At 29.9% G+C, this 18595-nt stretch overlaps 1 protein-coding gene across 1 annotated transcript in view; it reads right to left on the reverse strand.

Annotated features, from left to right (window-relative positions):
* Positions 1 to 143: 143 nt before the first annotated feature.
* The window catches only part of LOC106690938 (telomere zinc finger-associated protein), a 37352-nt gene continuing 18900 nt past the window's right edge, over positions 144 to 18595 (reverse strand). The window contains exons 4-6 of the mRNA XM_067050807.1: positions 17800 to 18048; positions 15678 to 15770; positions 144 to 5032 (exon numbers count right to left, since the gene is read on the reverse strand). Of these exons, the coding sequence (XP_066906908.1) occupies positions 4100 to 5032; positions 15678 to 15770; positions 17800 to 18048 (1275 nt within the window). The 3' untranslated portion in view covers positions 144 to 4099. The remainder of the gene's footprint in view (positions 5033 to 15677; positions 15771 to 17799; positions 18049 to 18595) is intronic.

The following is an 18595-nucleotide window of genomic DNA, read 5'->3' on the forward strand; positions in this document are numbered from 1 at the left end:
TATATATATTGTTATATTTAATTTAATTTAAACGCCTAGACACAAAAGATTTTTTCATTTTTCTAATTTTGTATTAAGAATATAATGAAAATTGACATTTTTCATTTGCTCTTAACATGTTAAGTTTCATTTTGTTGAGCAGGTGATAGTATGTTAAAGAAATTTGCTGGTGAAATGTCTAGAGCAACAAAAAATGTTATTATTTTCTTTAATTCATGCTAATTAAACAAAGACTGAAGAAGCTAAGACTTTCCAAATAGAAATGAATCTGAGATCTCGAGTACACATATATTAATTTTTCCCTATTCATATGATAATTATGTATCATATAAACATATATTTTATAAATATCAAAATATATATTTACAAAACATTTAATTTACTTTTTTTCTTTTAATATTTTTTTAAAATTTTATACAAGAGACTTTCACCACCAAGCTAAACAACTTAAGTATCAATTTTTGCTATTTAAAGTTTAGTTTCTAAAGCTGAGCTGCTTTTCAAATAAATGTCTTCTGTCATAATTATACATACATAACATAACATTTTTGTAATCTTTACTATATAATGACAATTAATGTTTCATATTGAGGAGTACACTGCAACTACCATTAAATAAATCATGGTTAATAAAAATTATGAGATTATTTTACAAAATTGGATAAAAACAAAATAATTTGTCATCAGTGTTCTCTAGTTATTTTCTATCGAAATTAATATACATCAGAATCAAAACAATACAAATCCATTTATTTTTAAAGTAAAAAATATTACTTTTTTGAACCCTTATGAAAATGAAACAAAAAAAAAAAGTTTTGATATATTTTGTAAATAACTATGATTTAAGCATAACTAGAGACCACGGTGATACAAATAAAGAAGTACATTTTCCTAACTGCCCTGTTTGATTGAGCAACTGAATTTTAAAAATTTATATTAGTCATGATAGAAAACAAACACTGAATGAAATAAAGGTCGAGTTCGTACAACACAACCTGTCTTTTAACAATTCTCTTGTTCTTTCTTTTCTAATTTGGCAGTGTTCATTAGATCAAAAACAAAACAAGTGGTGCATAATAGTAAAAAGGAAGATTTTTCATATTAGTGAAATAGCTGAAATCTCTTTTATTAAAAATGTATTTGAGTCCATTTTACTGATTTTTATAATATATTTTTTTAATTTTTTATTTTTTTTTGTTAGGTATTGTAATATTTGACTTTCAATAATTATCACACTAATAAAGAGTTATTGCCTTTAAAAAAGATGTTTGCTACACAATGACAATGGCAGGATGGCAAGAATAAAAACATTTTATTTATAGGCTGTGAATAAATTTAACCCTAATTTAAAAATTGTAAATAAATTACTTTTTGAAAAGACAATAATTGATAAAGTCTTCTTTAAGACGATTCCCATTAACAGTTTTCAGTTTGTCCTAATTTGCCTCTGAAAACTTATTTGTATGCCGAAGACATAACTGTATATAAACAACCCTTATCATTCTATTTTATCAAATCTACAATTATTAGCTTTTGATCACATGTCTTAGTTAATTATAAAAAATACAAATCCACAGCCGTGCTCTCTATCCAGTCTCGAAATCATTCTTCAATCATCGACCTTCAAAGATAACACTATTATAATAATAATTACATAAATACTATTATTAATAAAACAACTCCAAATCGAATCTTAAAGCTATCTATAATATACACATTTAAGAGATTTGACTACAATTAGTAAGAAACATCAATTTATTAAATATCACAACGAAATTGCGTTATAAAATGGAGGGGGTGTGTTGACATTTTTTTAAATTATCTACTAGCACCATCACATTCTAATTTATTTAAAATTAGTCCCAACCACACAATAACCACACTTTTGAGGTCCATTTTCCATCGGTGCATAACATTTACTAACAACCGTTTTCTGTGAAATAGTGAACCTGCGATACTATTCAAAGTTTGCTACCCAAAAATTTGGTGTTTACAGTCTTTATATGAGAAAAAATTGAAAAGGGAAATATATCATCACTCATTTCATATATATATATATAAAACACATTTAACACATAACTCGATAGCTACAAACAATCGCCACCATTGTGGAAGAATAACTTTTAAAAGGCTGGCCGTTTGTAGATCATGTAAACAACAATACATCTTATACAAAAAAATAAAATAAAATAATAAAAATCTAATAGTTTATCTCACTAGTACATCACATCGAAATTGAAAAATTCTTATAGAGATAAGTTAATATTGATGAGAGGGCTGAGGCTAAACATGATAAGCGGGAGTCAAAACCAACTCCATCGTAGAGTTCATTTTGTTTTGGCCAAGGTCCTTTAAACTAACTAGCCTTAAATCTATATCACACTTTAATGCACTCATATTTTTTTATCCTTATCACAATGGGCGCTAATATCTTTCGATAAACCAACACAAAAATTAAGATGATGTTCACAGCGAACTTTACTAGACAATACCAAATTCGTTCTATCACAATTCGGTTTCCGATAAATATCACATAGCCATTTTTGTTATTTTACAAGTAGAGCCCTTCAACATGGTCAAGTTAGTTCAGTTAACATTAAATAATTTAAATGGAATTAATTTTGTGTTATTTAATCAAGTGGAAATGAAGCTGGCCAAGAGTAGAGCCAGCTCTAGTGTGAAAACAAAGAAACTTATTTAACTAACAAAATAAAGTAAAAAATAAAAGTAAGCTAAAATTAGTATTAGAAAAAATGAAACTGATTGTTATCATCTTTTAACCTCAACAGTTTCTTTTTACATTTATACATTATAATGATATCAAACTGGTTGATATCTATCATCTTCCAAACTCAATGTTTATATCTACACATTATGATGATAACAAACTGATTGATGTCATCATCTTTCACCCTCAGTGTTTACATTTATACATTATGATGATATCAAACTGATTGATGTAATCATCTTCCATTCTCAGTGTTTACATTTATACATGATGATATGAAACTGGTTGATGTCATCTATCATCTTCCAACCTCAGTGTTTACATTTATACATTTTGATTATATCAATCTGATAGATATCATCATCTTTCAACCTCAACATTTACATCTATACATAAAGATAATATCAATCAGATTGATGTTATCATCTTCCAACCTCAGTGTTTACATTTATACATTATGATGATATCAATCTATACAAATCAAATATAGTTTCTTTGTCAAATATTCACAACATTATATGATACATAATTGGACAAATTAAAAACATTACAATTTCATTAAAATTAAAACAATTTTTACAATTCAATTTTATAATTTCATTTAAACTTTTAGTATTATATATTTATATACAATATATTTATAATTATATATATCTTTTTTTATTTTTTTTTATTGACTAGACGCTTTTTATGATTCCCTTTATAATTTAAATAAATACTTTAATATTTAAAATTAATTAACAACCGGCTTTTCGAGATTACATTAAAACTGAATAGATCAAAATTTTCCTAATAGATCATATTAATATATAATTTATATTTTGATAAAATTATTTATGAGGTTCGTTTGGTTGTTTGTTTCAGATAATTTACTATTAGATTTATGATGAGGTAGTAATTTACATTTGTTTCATACTAACCACGGAAGTACGGAGAAGCAGTTAGTAGTCCACGGGAGGGCTTAGTTTTCAAAAATAACGTTTTCTTTTCGATCAATTTTACTAATTTTAAAAACTATTCAGATTGTGCTAGATTGAAATTATATTATTCTATCATTTCTTACACCAAACATTACTTATCACATTTTCTTACTTATCTCTTTCTAAACATTATACATTATTGTACTTTATCACCAATGATTGTCTCTTAAAAACCCCTGTCCCCAAACCATCACAATTATTCCAGGCCATATACCAAATATATTCTAATAAAATACTTAGCCTAAGTGTATTCCTGCTTCATTAGGATTTGACAAGATCCAAAACAGATGAACTCTAAGAGGTTTCCGCTTCCTCCGATATTAGAACAGAGAGATATGAAGAGAGAAAGAGATTAAGAGAGGTTAATACTTTTTCGACTGACTGATGGTATTTATCGGTGTTGACCTTGATGTATATGTGTAGTCAAATGCTTGGAAAGGTAGTCTGCCCTCGCAAAACATTTGCCGCACATTTCACAATGATATGGACGCTCTCCTGTGTGAATTCGAAGGTGTCTCGTCAGATCACTTTTACCGCCAAATGCACGCCCACAAAAGAGGCAAGCAAAAGGTCGCTCTCCAGTGTGTTTTCGGACATGGAGCTTGAGGTTTTCCTTTGATCTCACACATTTGCCACAGAAGGGGCAAGCAAACGATCTGGGTGGTCGCTGCCTTTCGCCAAGCTGTAATAAACCAATCAAAGATGATTCACCACCTTCGGCTGAATCTACCGTATCATCCTGATCAGATCCCTCTACTTGCCTTCCGACAGCTTCATTCGAGCTTGTCACTTCTTCTCTTCTCTCTTCTTCATCCTCTTTTTCCCGATCTGAGCCCCTCCTTGGGCTGTTTTGGATCCTTTCAAGAGTGTGGTTCAACCTATGCTTCTTAAATGACTTGAGGTACCTGAACTGCATACCACAAACATCACATGTGAATAATTTGTCAGCTGGTAATCGTGCACGGTGATTTTGTTCCCGATGTTTGAGATACGCAGATCGATAGCGATAACTTTGCCCACATTGGTCACACCTGAATGGCTTATCATCTCTTAGTGGTTCCGGTGTTCCGTGGCCCGGGTGCTGAAGAGCAATATGCTGATCCAGTAGCCATGGTGATGGAAAGCCGGCCAGGCAGACACTGCACCTGACACCAAGAGCCTCATGAGCCTGCAGTAGGCTGAGAACACTTTCTCCATAAAGACCAGCCAGTCCCGCTAATGTCGGAAATTGGAAAGGTGTTGAACTTCTACTGCTACTGCTGATCTGATCTATACTGCGGTTACTCCCTGAAGGACCAAATTCCCCCTCTACAAGGCAGACCTCCTAAAAAAAAAGTTTTGTAAATAAGATTTAATAAATTGAAAAAATATTAAAAAATAAATTATTTATATGATCAGGTTTACAAAATATATCAACTACAAACTAATTAGCCTAAACCTTCTGTGTAGATATATAAAGTTTGTTATAATTAGTTAAAGACTACAGTATCTATGCGAGCCCACTCACTATTTACTAGGACAAAATTGAACAGAACATTTATTATTTTCTGTTCAACTGGCTGTATGCCAGTAAAAACTGCTACAAATTGTACAGTTTTTTTGTAGCTTTTAAAATTAAAGAAAAGTTTTTCTTACCTCAAAGACTACACATGAGTTGAGCCTTGAGGGCTGAGCACATTGGGAGGAAGGTCCCAGAGTGTCTGGTTCATAATGCAATGGGTTCTATTCCTAACTGGGTCTGGCAATATTTATTCCTCCAAAAAATAAATCTTGACATCAGTGGAAATCTCGAGAAAAAATAAAACCGCAGGAACTACACAAAAATATAACATTTTTTCTCCTTATAATGTTCAAAATACTTTTGAGAAATTGATGAGTATGTATCTATATTTATATTTATTTGGCAATTGCCATAATAATTGAACTTAGATGAGAAATTTGACCAATAGCAGGGGTATGGTAAAATGTGAACAAAAACTGCAGTATTTCATGGGATAAGAATCTCTTCTTCTTATCTTTGTTTTCCCTAACCATATGACAAAAGTCTGGCAGTGGTAGACATGAAAAAACTAAGCAATAAGCATTATCATGATATGGCTGAACTGTACCTTACTTTGCTTGCTATATGGCACAACTTTGCTTTGTTTATGCAACTTACATTAACCATCTAAGGCCCAACAGGCTGATCTGGTATTAATAATAATAAATAAATAATAAAAATGCTTTCTTTATGATGAAACCAAAAAGAAAAAATGCGATAATTTTGGATAGTGCAGCATCCCTTATTAAAAATCTCTAATAAAACTAAAGGGACTGTGGCTTCATACCACTTGAGAGTGACAAATCATCATGTTTTGTAAAATTATTGGATGTTATAATGTAAGTTTGGGTGAAATGTTGTACAGCAAGAGGTAAACCGTAATATGTTTAGTCTAAAGGCCTATAATTTTAGTTTTTGTAAGGCATTAGACATGGGGACAATTTTACTGACAAAAGAACTATAGGGTGTCGTATATTACCACATGAACCAACTAGCCACAGTTCCACCTGTAAAGCTCAGTAGGGATCTAATGAGTCTAATCCCTTACAGGATGGAACGTCTAGACTAAGCAGTGTTAGCTGGCTCTCTGTCACAAGCCATGGTCGAGACAACATGACTGGCTAGAAGAATCCCAGAAGTCGGCCACCCACATCTCTAAAGCAGCAGCACAGGACAGACAATCCATCTCAGAATTGAGTATAGAGAGGTAAAAAAACAAACGCTGACTGCATATCTTTCCCTCAACTGCCCAGCTTACAACAAGATGGTGAAGTGCCATTACAATCATATGAACTATACTTCTCATCAACCAAATTACTTTCCCCTTTATCAAATGGTGAACTGCCATTACAATCATATGAACTCTACTTCTCATCAACCAAATTACTTTCCCCTTTATCAAATGGTGAACTGCCATTACAATCATATGAACTCTACTTCTCATAAACCAAATTACTTTCCCCTTTATCAAAATTTAAATTACTCCAAATAGCAATATTATGTTCATGGGAAGAACCCTCTATATCACAGTTATTATCTTTTATTTTCAATACATTCATTTCATATCAATCATTCTTTTTTGTTCTCTCAAACCCCTTCTGTTATGTATACAAAAATTGGCTTTAGGTCTGATTTCCTTCATACATAAGGTCCGGAAAGGTCTGGTCAAAACACCATACCTCATTCCAAAGACAACCTATTATTAATTAAATAAATTTTAATTTGAAGATGATTTTTTTTGTTTTTCTACTACAGCTAAGAATTTATAATGGAAAACCTGCTCTAGCGACAACTAACCGGAACCTGCAAGATTTTCAAAGCTTACCAAATGGTAGCATTTCCATGATAACATATCAAGTGGTAACATTTCCGTGGTAACATATCAACTGATAACATTTCCATGGTAACATATCAAGAGGTTACATTTCCATGGTAAAATATCAAGTAGTAACATATCAAGTGGTAACATTTCCATGGTAGCATATCCATGGTAACATATCAAGTGGTAACATTTCCATGGTAGCATATCAAGTGGTAACATTTTGACCAAGAACAGATAATTGATTATTATCTTGTATATAAAATTGTGTAACTCTATAAATACTGAATCATAGTATGTATTATGAATAAAAACTAATTCTCAGAGACTGGACTGGATGAGCCGAAATAAATTCATTATTTGAATACCTCTCGACAGAAATGGTTTACTCGGAGCATATAATATCCCTCTGCAAAGCGTAATGTTCACTCTGAGTCCTTTTGGAGCTCTATCAGAATGTCTCTGTTTGGGTAACAATTTTTGGAGTTGTCACTTAAATATCCTTCCACCTTCTTTTCCTTTCCATTCTCCTAGTTTCCTCGGACTGGTTCCCTCTTAGGTTTACTACCCGCTGGGTCAGAATGATGTATAACAATATCGGACTATCAAAACACCTTTTATCATTAAACCATTCCGATAGTTCTGAAGTAGGCAGTACAATGCTACTTCTTTAGAAACAGAGAACTTTTGAGAATCAAAATATTCTTAAGAAAAGAAAAACATGAGAATCACTCTTGAAAAGTATGTTACTTCTTGCAAATAAGTCAATTGCACTAGGATCTAAATTTCATACAGAATTAGAAATTGTAGGAAAAAATTAAAGATATCCAACCATATCTTTTCAGTTTTTATTAGACCTTATTGGTAATATTAAATAGATAATTAAACTTTAATTAATTAAAATATAATTTATGGGCATTCAGCACATCCAGTAATTCAATACAGAAAGGAGTGAATGGCCAAGTTTAGTGTTCCGATACTAAGCCTTAGATCCATATTGAAGGGTTGGAAAAAAATCTAAGGCAAACACTGCTTTTTCATTAGAAAGAAAGGTAACAACAACTTTTTTTTTATAAGTAGTGAAGTGCTATAGTGGGATAAAATAGTTTGGTCCACAGGGAACCCATTAAATGTGATCAATTATATTTTGAAATTGATATTTAAAGTGCCCATCTTATGTAAAATGTCACAAGCTAAGGCACAAATTGAAGTGTGGAGGGTAGGAAACAGAAAATAGTTGGCTATTATAAAGTTGCATTATTTTAAGAATTGTGAGAGGAGACAATTCAATGAATAGCATTCCTTAACTTGAATTTGTAGTATCTTCATGCTCTTTTAAATTATTTTTTCTTTCAATTACACATTCATTTTAATAAGATAACCAAGCAATACACACACACACACATATATATTAGTAAATCTATTGAAAGTGCATTATTGAAATAATCAAATATTTAATTCATTCATTCTCTATCAATAGAATGGTTTTCTAAAAACATATCTTGATGTCACATAAATAGCAAGTAAAATTACAAATAATCATCAATAAATAACTAATAAAAATGTTTGTTTTGTAAAATGAATTCGATATAAAAACTCTTTTCCACTCAAAAATATTTATTACAGCAAAATTACAAAATAAATGAAAGAAACAGTAGCACACTTTTAGTATGAATACATAGTTGTTAATGTTTGCTGAGACTGAGGGTATACATCATCTTTGTCAATTTTAAGTATTAATGGTAATTTTACAAACTATGATATGCATTGTTCAAAAAAATGAAACAACATAAAAGTTATGTACATAAAAGAATATTATGCATGCATTATGGTTATATGTAGGCGTCCATAAAATGTACTAAGATTTAACCAAAACATAAAAAAAAAGAAAAAAAAAAGCAACAACGAAGAACCTATGATTGAAGATTACAGTTATAATTTACACCTCTTTTGAAATGTAGTTATAAGTGTAGAAACATTTAGATACTTTTTGGTTCAAATACAAAATTAAGACATTTAAATTAAAATGGGTTATTGTGTTCTACTAGTTTTCTTAAAGACACTGCCTCGATTATTAATACGTGACGCTATTACTATAGATGGCACTGCCTTCTACTCCAAACTCTAAGGAACATTGCACATGTACCAGTGGGGGTGTGTTAGTACAATTGCTAAGCTATAGGTAGTTTAACAGAAAATAGCAATCATATTTTGACATTAGAGATAGTAAAAATTTATTTTTAATTTTTCACAGTAATTGACCCCTCTGGATACTGAGTGCTACCGTTTTGCATAGCTACTTTTATAGCATATTAATAAATCAAATGTTATGTACAAAAAAAAAAATCACCAACTGAATTTTATATATTAGTTTAATCGATTCCTCTCCTTCTATATATTTGTTTACAATATAAATTAGCAAATATAATAGATCATCATCACAAACTATCACAGTCGTCTGCAACGATTCGTTACAACGGTGTCCAAAAGCAGACTCTTTCAAGTTACAAAAATACAAAACATGCTGTGACCAGCTGTGAAAACTCTAACAAGGCAACCCACAGCCTTTCTCTTTTTACCCTATTTGTATACTCGCACATATCCACTTTATAACTTTAACATATTCGACAGTAATTATTTTATTCTAACATTTTTTTATAATTTTTCTTGCTTCGTTTATTAAAGCGATACTTAACACCCTAGAAACTATACCTTATTGCTGTGCAGATTTTTTTCAAAATTAAAACTAAATTAGCCAATATTGTTCTAATTGTATTTTAGGAACGAAAATTGTTAGTATTCAATACTCACTTAAGAAAAATAACAATTTTTCGTGAATCCTTGTTTTAAAATTATTTTCAAGCAAGAAAAACTATAACTAAGGCTTGGTATACATGGCTGATGTAAAAATATAAAAGATAATGGCCTTTAAAGTGTTGAGACTTCTTCTGATCTCTGGAAAACAGATTTAATGACCAATAAAATGTGTCACAAATATTTACTTAAGAATTTCTAAACAAAGAGCGATTACCTAGAAGCTGTTTAATTATACAGAAAACGTACACTGTTGATGAATTTAAATAATTTATAAATATCTATTTATCTCTCCAACTTAAGGAATGTCAATGTGGGCCAAAATTATTATGAATACTACTAAAATATTATCTCTATAAACTGAACAGTTGAAAGAGACTAATTTCAAGTAAACAATCTTTTGAAAATTCCATATTAATTGAATGAATTATATTTTCTAGAATTCCATTAGCATTATCTGTTTTCCATTTATTTTTTAAATTTGATATGGCATTATTTTGTATCATTGATTAAAAAACTACAATGAATCTCTTTCTTATTACAATTATTACTCTTTCGTATTACAATACCATTTAGCTCAGATACCAAGCCTTGCACCAAATACAGTTAATCAACTAAAATTATAAGTCACAGTTTTTTTTTAACCCTTAATTGTTATACAATACTTAACTATATTTAAGTGCAACAAATCATTAAATTAATTTAATTTTAATATAAGTATGTATGGTATGTACAACAGTATAAGTTTGGAATAAAATATACAGTATGAATCGGAATTGTATTATTTGCTCATACATTCCACAATCCAAACATTAATTGATTCTCAAGAAATAATTACAACACAGAAAATTATTAAAGAGTAAACCTATATTCCAATTTAATACTGGTTACAAAAAAAAAAAAATTGGAGTAGAATTTTAAACTAGTATTAAATACTTTTCAAATTAAATATTTTCATTATCTACTTATTTACCCTTTTTTTTTCTCGTTTTCTTTTTTATGAAGTTGAAGAAAAAAAGAATTGTACTGAATACGTAAAAAACTAACAGAAATAGTGAAAATTATTGTAGAGCTTTATATACAGCAAGTTTTATTCCCTCTATGTTTTTTTTTATTTTTGTTATAATTTTCAACTGAAGCTTTTATAGAAAATACGATGTGATATAATGTTTAGTAGAGCTAGGTTGTGTTCATTTAAACATAAAATAGAAGATGATTAATTAAAATTTTCTTTCTTTTTTTTTTTGTTTATTTCCAAATTACAGCAACTATTTTAGAAAATTAACAATAATAACATGATCAACATTTCTTCCTCTTTCCATTTCATAATTTTACAATGATTAGAACAGTAGACTTATATACCAGTAAAAATTCCTAATATTAAGAGAACATATTACAAATAGCTTATTTGTTGAAATATTCATTTAACAAATAAAAAACAATGCAAAATAAATCACTGAATTACCTGATCCAAATCCTATTTTATTATTTATGAATATTTTTTTAAATATAAATATATTGGTTATTATTGATTATTTTGTACAGAAACCATTTCTACCCTGTCATATAAAAACTAATCTGACAGGTATAATAATTCAACAATGTTCAATATCATACTATGGTCTATACCATTTCACCTTTAACAAATTTATTTAATCTTCATCACATATATTATTTATTATACATTACTGTTAGATCTTACAGTTTGGAATGAACTTGACATGAACATAATTTTGGGGAAAATGATAAATTCTTTGCATCTATTAAATATTTTGAACGAAAAGATATTTTGAATTTTGGTATGGGTATAGAAGTTTTAGATCACATATGTCACAATAAAATAATATTTTAATACTTTAAGCATAAATAATTTAACAGAAAGTTCCAAAAACTAGTTGGAAGATCAGTTCATCATTCTCTCGATAAATAAGTCTCGAAAATCCGTATTTACTCATATACAAGCTGAGGCACTAGGTCGTAATTCCATTTGATAAAGTTCAGCTTAAAATTAAATAAGTACACAATTTAATAATGTTACGGAATGCCCTAAATGAGATGCCCGTTAGCCAATAGCCATTTCCTAAACAATACATCACAGAATAAAATTAACAATTAAATTCATTACGAGCATGGTGTATGTATTAATCCCAACCCTGTTATCTCCCAGCTCAAAATATCACAGCCAACATCTTGTTAACAGCCTAGCGGAGGGGAATCTCTTAAATCCCTTAAATATTAAACATTGTAATCGAATAAAATTCACTTCAACTTAGCATAAAGCACCAAAATACAACTCACAGGCAGTTTAACTCAAAATGTACATTTTTACAAATAACTCAACTATTGTTTTCTATTTAAATTCACAAATGACTTATTTCCTCAATTAAATTTAATAAAGAATACACTTGACTCGTATAAACTGTTTTTAATATTGTCATTTGGTAAAGGAAAAAACTTTCCATCTACACTCGGGAACATAAACATTTGATATTTTGAAATTAGATCAATTATTTACTATTCTTCTCTATCATCTTTTTCAACTGTACTCAACCCTTTGATGGCTAAGAAGCAATACCAGATATTAGCCAAAAATGCATATTTCATTGTTTCAACATCATTAATATCATTGATCCAAAGGCCATGAACTAGTGAAACCTCATATTTGTATAACATATTGACGAGGCGCAAGTGTGTGAAAAATAGAATGTCATGGCATATTGCTGAACAGAACAATTGAGAAACTATAAAAAATGATTGTATTTTGATATGGCTCCTCTGATCACTTCTTAGCCATCGCCTTAGTACATTCAATTTTCTCATGTAAATACCTTTTATTGAACTTTCACAATAATTTTGATTTAATAATTTAACTTTGAAAAGTCTAAAATAATATGTGATAAAGCAACAGCAACTTATTCAATTAAAACACAACAGCTTTACACAATGATTAATCAATAATAATACTTGTACAATTTGATCACGTGGTGGTTTGGGTATTGTTATTTGTTAACAAATGAATTATTATTTAATGCTAACATTTGTAATCATAGAAAAAAATTACAACTACAGCCTTAGCATTTACTAAAAAAATGTAGGTTTATTTAACAATTATGAGGTAAACATTCATTTAATTTAACTTGAATATGAGAAAATACGGCTTTATTAATTAAAGTAAAATGTATATACATACTTTAAATTTTATAACAAGTTTTATACACTGTTTAATATTTTTACTAACACATATTATTTTATAATTCACTCTCAGATAGAACCTGGTGCATTATCACGTTGGACTCTACCTAGCTTGAGAACATAGACTACCGCTGACAATAGCAGTTGCTAAGCGACATCCTATCTATTGCGCATTAGTCATTTCTTGACTACTAATATACTAACTTTAGAGGCAGGAATAGTTTTCTTTTATAAGGTTAATATGAATTAATCGTTTATGACTTTTATTGGATTTAGTAATGAACTCTCCGATTTAAAGCACCACAAGGGACACTGTAGAATTTGCAGTGCTATGGCCCCGACTAGATCTTATAATCTTCTAACAATTTATCATGCCAAAACAACGTGTACATCTATAAAAAAATAAACCATTATAAAGAAGAAAACAATGTGCAAAATGTTTTTAGTTAAAAAATAAAATTTATTAAAAGAATAAATAAAATCTTTAATAGTTTTTGATAAACTACAATATAGCTTAAAGCTATTTTTTCCAGAGTCAGACTCTGTCAGGAACAATAAAGTTAAAAACCTACAGAAGAAAGTTTGAAACCGCTTACGCTAGGTTCAATATTATTCACATTAATAAAATATAATAATAATATAATTAATAAATGATTAAGCAGATAACAATTTAATTATATTACACTTTCCAAGTTTTTTTTATATTGAAACATTTCAAAAGTAAGCGATGAATGTGATATTAGCCAATTTACAGCTTATAACTTTTACAGTAAATTTTGAAATTTTATTAAGCACTATGTTCTACTTTGGGTTTTCATTTTTTTTTTAATTGAAACTTTTTTAAAATTTTATTTTTTTCAACTTAATAATCTCCACTGAAAGTCTATAAATCCAGAACTATCTTGCCCATAGATATAACAAAGTTTTATAATAAACAAAGTAAAGGCTAGCCTAGAACATTAAAATTTAATGACATCAATAATAACATTAATAATAATAACAGTAACACAAGATATCAAAAATAAAACTTACAAGAATAAAGTTTAAAGATGCAAAAAGTTTACTTATACCAATAAAAATAAAATTACAAGATCTATTCTCAAATTATATATTTTTAAACTAAAACATTATATTCACTAATTTTTCTCAAAACCACTACAGTATAAAAATTACATCTTTACTAACAAATATTTCTTTTAAAAAGATAAATTTGTGTTACAGTTATTTGATATCCAGTGTCTAATTCATAGTTTTCATTGCAAACTTTTGAAATGTTATCAACACAAGTCTAAAGTATTCATGACCCTTCCTTTAAAATCGACACAATTAATGAGGAAAAAACCAAGATTTATCTGATAATTAGATCTTTAATAATAATAATAAAACTGGAGTCAAGGGGAAGGTGAAGTCCGTGGTAGGTAAAGAGGTTCTGAAGGTATCTCAAACGGCATTGGTCTCGGGAGGCAGACAGAGTCGACGGAGAGGTCACACGGCATGTGAGTCATCTCTTGATTTCTCCTCTCATCCTCTGGGCTAGGTGATGATAGGAATTTTCTCACATATTTTGGATAATGAGTTTTCTCATGTGCTTTTAATATCGTAGATCGTGAAAAAGTTTTGCCACACAACGAACACCTGAACGGACGTTCTCCTGTATGCACCCGACAATGGTCCTTCATATGATGACGTAGTTTGAAAGCTTTTCCACAAAACTCACACTTGAACGGCCTGTCTCCAGTGTGCGCTGGCAAGTGGCCGATGAGGGAGCCTACATCAGGAAATGTCTTTCCACAGAACTTACACAGAGCACCGGGAACCTCTGCCTTGACCCCTTGGTACGGAGGAAGCTGCTGTGGCATGAGCTGTTCCCTGTACTTGAGAGTTTCCAGGCTGTGAGATAGGATGTGTCTCGTCAATTTGCTCTGGTGTGGAAATATCGCTCCGCAGTACATACACGAATACACTGCCCGATTCTCACCATCGTTATTGTCCTGCAACCAAACGAAATCACCATCAACTTCATTGTCTCCTTTTATTATTTTTTTATAATGGGAAAAATAGCCAATAATATATATAGGATAAAGGGGAAGGTAGTTTCTATGTTTCATTTTAATTTTGAACTGTTGAGAAGTTGACGCTCATTTTGTTTGGCTGCAATGACAAAAATGACCCTCGATCCACTCTTAACAATAATAATAATCATAATGAGAAAACACATTCATCACAAATAGTAATAAATAAAAAATAACAGTAAAACTGTGGCATTATAATAAAAAATATATATATAATATATAGATATTAGAAGAAAAAAAAACAACAACGCACAATCCAAAATTGGCCAAAAATGTAGGTCAACTTCTTTTTCAGCAAGGCAAGGTAATGATGAGATATAAGAAAAGCATGCTACCCTTTGCGGAGACATGTATCATTACTAAAATGTTTAGTAGAGAAATGATCATTGTATTTTTTAAGGATTTAGGAACTAACATGCTAATTACAAACTAGCTAACATGCAACATGCCAAGCAATTTTGGGGGATTTTCTTCAGGAAAACTATATTTAGCAATATTAGAATAAATTGAAAAATATAACAAATAAACTTACTGGATCGTGCGGGTGCCTGTAGTCAGACGAACTTTCACCCATGTTGCTTTTGTTTTCATCTCCTCGATCCCAATCCACTTCTTTTTTTAATGACTAAAACAATCATTAATAAAAAGATCATTAATTGCTTAAAGTAACATAAAATAAAATTTTAATATCTTGTTTCCATCATCTTACGATTTGTTCAATCCTATAAAATGTACGACAATTTTAAGGAGATTATGAAATACCTCAGATCCATTGGCATGGTTATTAATGGCAATATTAATTAGTAAGAGTAGATACTGTTTAACAAATGTATCTCAAATCCATAATTTACAAGAGCATGAAATTATTACAATATTAAAAAAAAAATGTATTATTCATTATTTTTTTTTAGCTTAAGTTCTCCATTGAAGACCTTGGATCCTATACAGACCCAGAGTAAGAATGTCAAGATTTATTTCTCAGAGGCACCATGAAATAAATTTTGACAGACCCAGGTGGGAATCGAACCCACAACCTTCTGAAACAAGGGCTTTGGAACCCTCATCCCAATCCGATCAGCTATCAGGTTCTCAACTAATACAGTTACATGAATATATAATTTTGAAACATCTAAAAAATCCAAATTTAAAAAAAAATCCTTAACAGTGCTTCATTGTAATGCCTCACTTCTTTACTGCCATGCTTTGCGGTCATGGCAACATAATAATATCAGCTGGTAAAATGTCATATTGTGGTTCAAAGTAAAGCAGTATCTTGTCTTGAAAGCTCTCAATCTTTCAGCTTTGGATTCCAGGATCACAACAGATGATGTATAATCATCTTCACCATCACTGATTAATTTTTTGAATTATCCAGCCTATTTTAATAAGTCCATTACTAAATTTGAACTTCTCATAAAACTATAAGCTGATTTTTCCTGCTTGGTTGCAAGAGTCAGCGCAGTAATATTTTAAGGTGTGTCTTTATGTCTCATTTCTTTATAATTATAAATTTGGTGCAGGATTAATTATTTTATGAATCATACCATCTAATTTTCTTAAAAAAGAATCATGAATGAATCAGCTGCACTTGAATCGGCTTGTTAACTCTTTAGTTTCTAGAATAAATAAAAGTTTGTCAACCTAAGCTCGCAATACAATTTTCTTCTCTAATTAGAAACCTATGAACCTATGAAGAAAAACTTTTGAGCTTTGTTTAGAAAAATTGGATAACGAACTGCAACCATACCTCCCATCAACTGAAGTCATAAAAACAATGCCTAGTAGTTTAAATAGTTTTTCAAGAATTTTAATTAACCAATGATTGAGAAACATGATTCAGATTTTCACCGGGTTTTTAATTTCAATTTTCCCTCAATTTAGGCTCCAAAATTTCGAAAGCCTTAATTGGGACTCTGTATTTTACATGAGAATATTAGGTGCTCTTTCGGTTTGACCATAAAAATAAATCTAGTTTTATAAATGAAATCATATTAAAAATATTTGAATTGATTACCTAGTAATAAATAAGAAACTAGATAATAATAATAATAAAACTAATGAATTTATTTAACATAAAAAATTTATGTTTTTTATTTATAAAAAAAATTAATTTATCAAACATAAATTTAAAAATTAATATATCCAACATAAATGTAAAAATTAATTTATCCAACATAAATTTAAAAATTAATTAATTAAAAATAAAATCAAATTTTTTTTTCACTTGTTCTCATGTAACATTAAAAAAAAAAACATCACTAATTCAGCTTAATCTTGAAAATTGAATTAGTTTGAAAACAGAAGTAAAATTAACAAATGCTGAACACTGTGTCAGTAAATATTAATAAATACATTTTACAATTATCACTACATCACTTTCCAATGTATCTTTGCCACCATGTTTAAGTAACTAATGTGAAAAATTACATTTTTATAAGTTTAATTTTTTGAAATTATAAAGATTTAGGGTACAGAGAAGTAAAAAAACCCAGAGATAAAAAAATTATTTGTAAAGGAGAAGTTAAGAGTAAAACTAAAAGTTTTTTTTTGGACTACAGAAAAGTAGCAATATTCACATTCCATATATAAATGTGGTGAAGACGATATACAAAAACTTGTATTAATTTTAATGATGAATACAGTTTGGAACTGACCAGGGGTGCATCCTGTACAGGAGGAAGGCCTGACGGCCCAGGCTGAGGTTCTGGTTGCGAAGGAGGCGAAGGTGGGTGAGGGACCGTCATGTCCGAGGGGCCACTTTGAACTGACTCGGTATCTTCCTCTTGAGGGGCACTCGGAGGCGGGCTCGGGGCAGGCTGGGCCTGAGGCTGAGGGGGTGGCGTTGTTTCCCCTTCTCCACCGCTGTTCGATTTCAATGCAGTCATCTCTGCTAAGCCTTTTACCTATGACAACATTAGTATTGATATTAATCTATCATCAGGAATGTAATACATAAAACACAAATAATACACAATGGTAGTTGAACTAAGAAATGAAGTAAATAATTTTTTTATTGAGGACATTCATGCAAGTTACTCACAAAACATCTTTTTATATGCAGAAGATGGCAAGTGGCATTTTTAAAGCAATAAATTGAATTGAGATTGTACAGGGCCATTGTCCAACCTACATAAGTTGGCTTGTTTTGGAATTGAAATAGGTTAGAGGGGCTCATAAGACAGAATGGATCCTCATTGCACAGTGTGCACTTCATATTTCTCTTATATTTAACTTCCATATTTTCCTTTAATTTTTTATTAAGTGATTTAATTAAAAATTTAAATTTTAGATACAGAATCAATACATAATTTTTGAGATCTAAATAACATTTTATTTGTCACAAATTAACTTTATTGAAGTTATATTTTCAACAAAAAATAGACCACTTAACAATTGCTTTCTAGAAACATGAGAGTAAGAATTTAGACGGAAAAGGAGTATTTTAAGAAT

Source organism: Halyomorpha halys, unplaced genomic scaffold, assembly GCF_000696795.3.
Source record: "Halyomorpha halys isolate HHAL.00 unplaced genomic scaffold, Hhal_1.1 Scaffold1982.1, whole genome shotgun sequence".
NCBI lineage: Eukaryota > Metazoa > Arthropoda > Insecta > Hemiptera > Pentatomidae > Halyomorpha > Halyomorpha halys.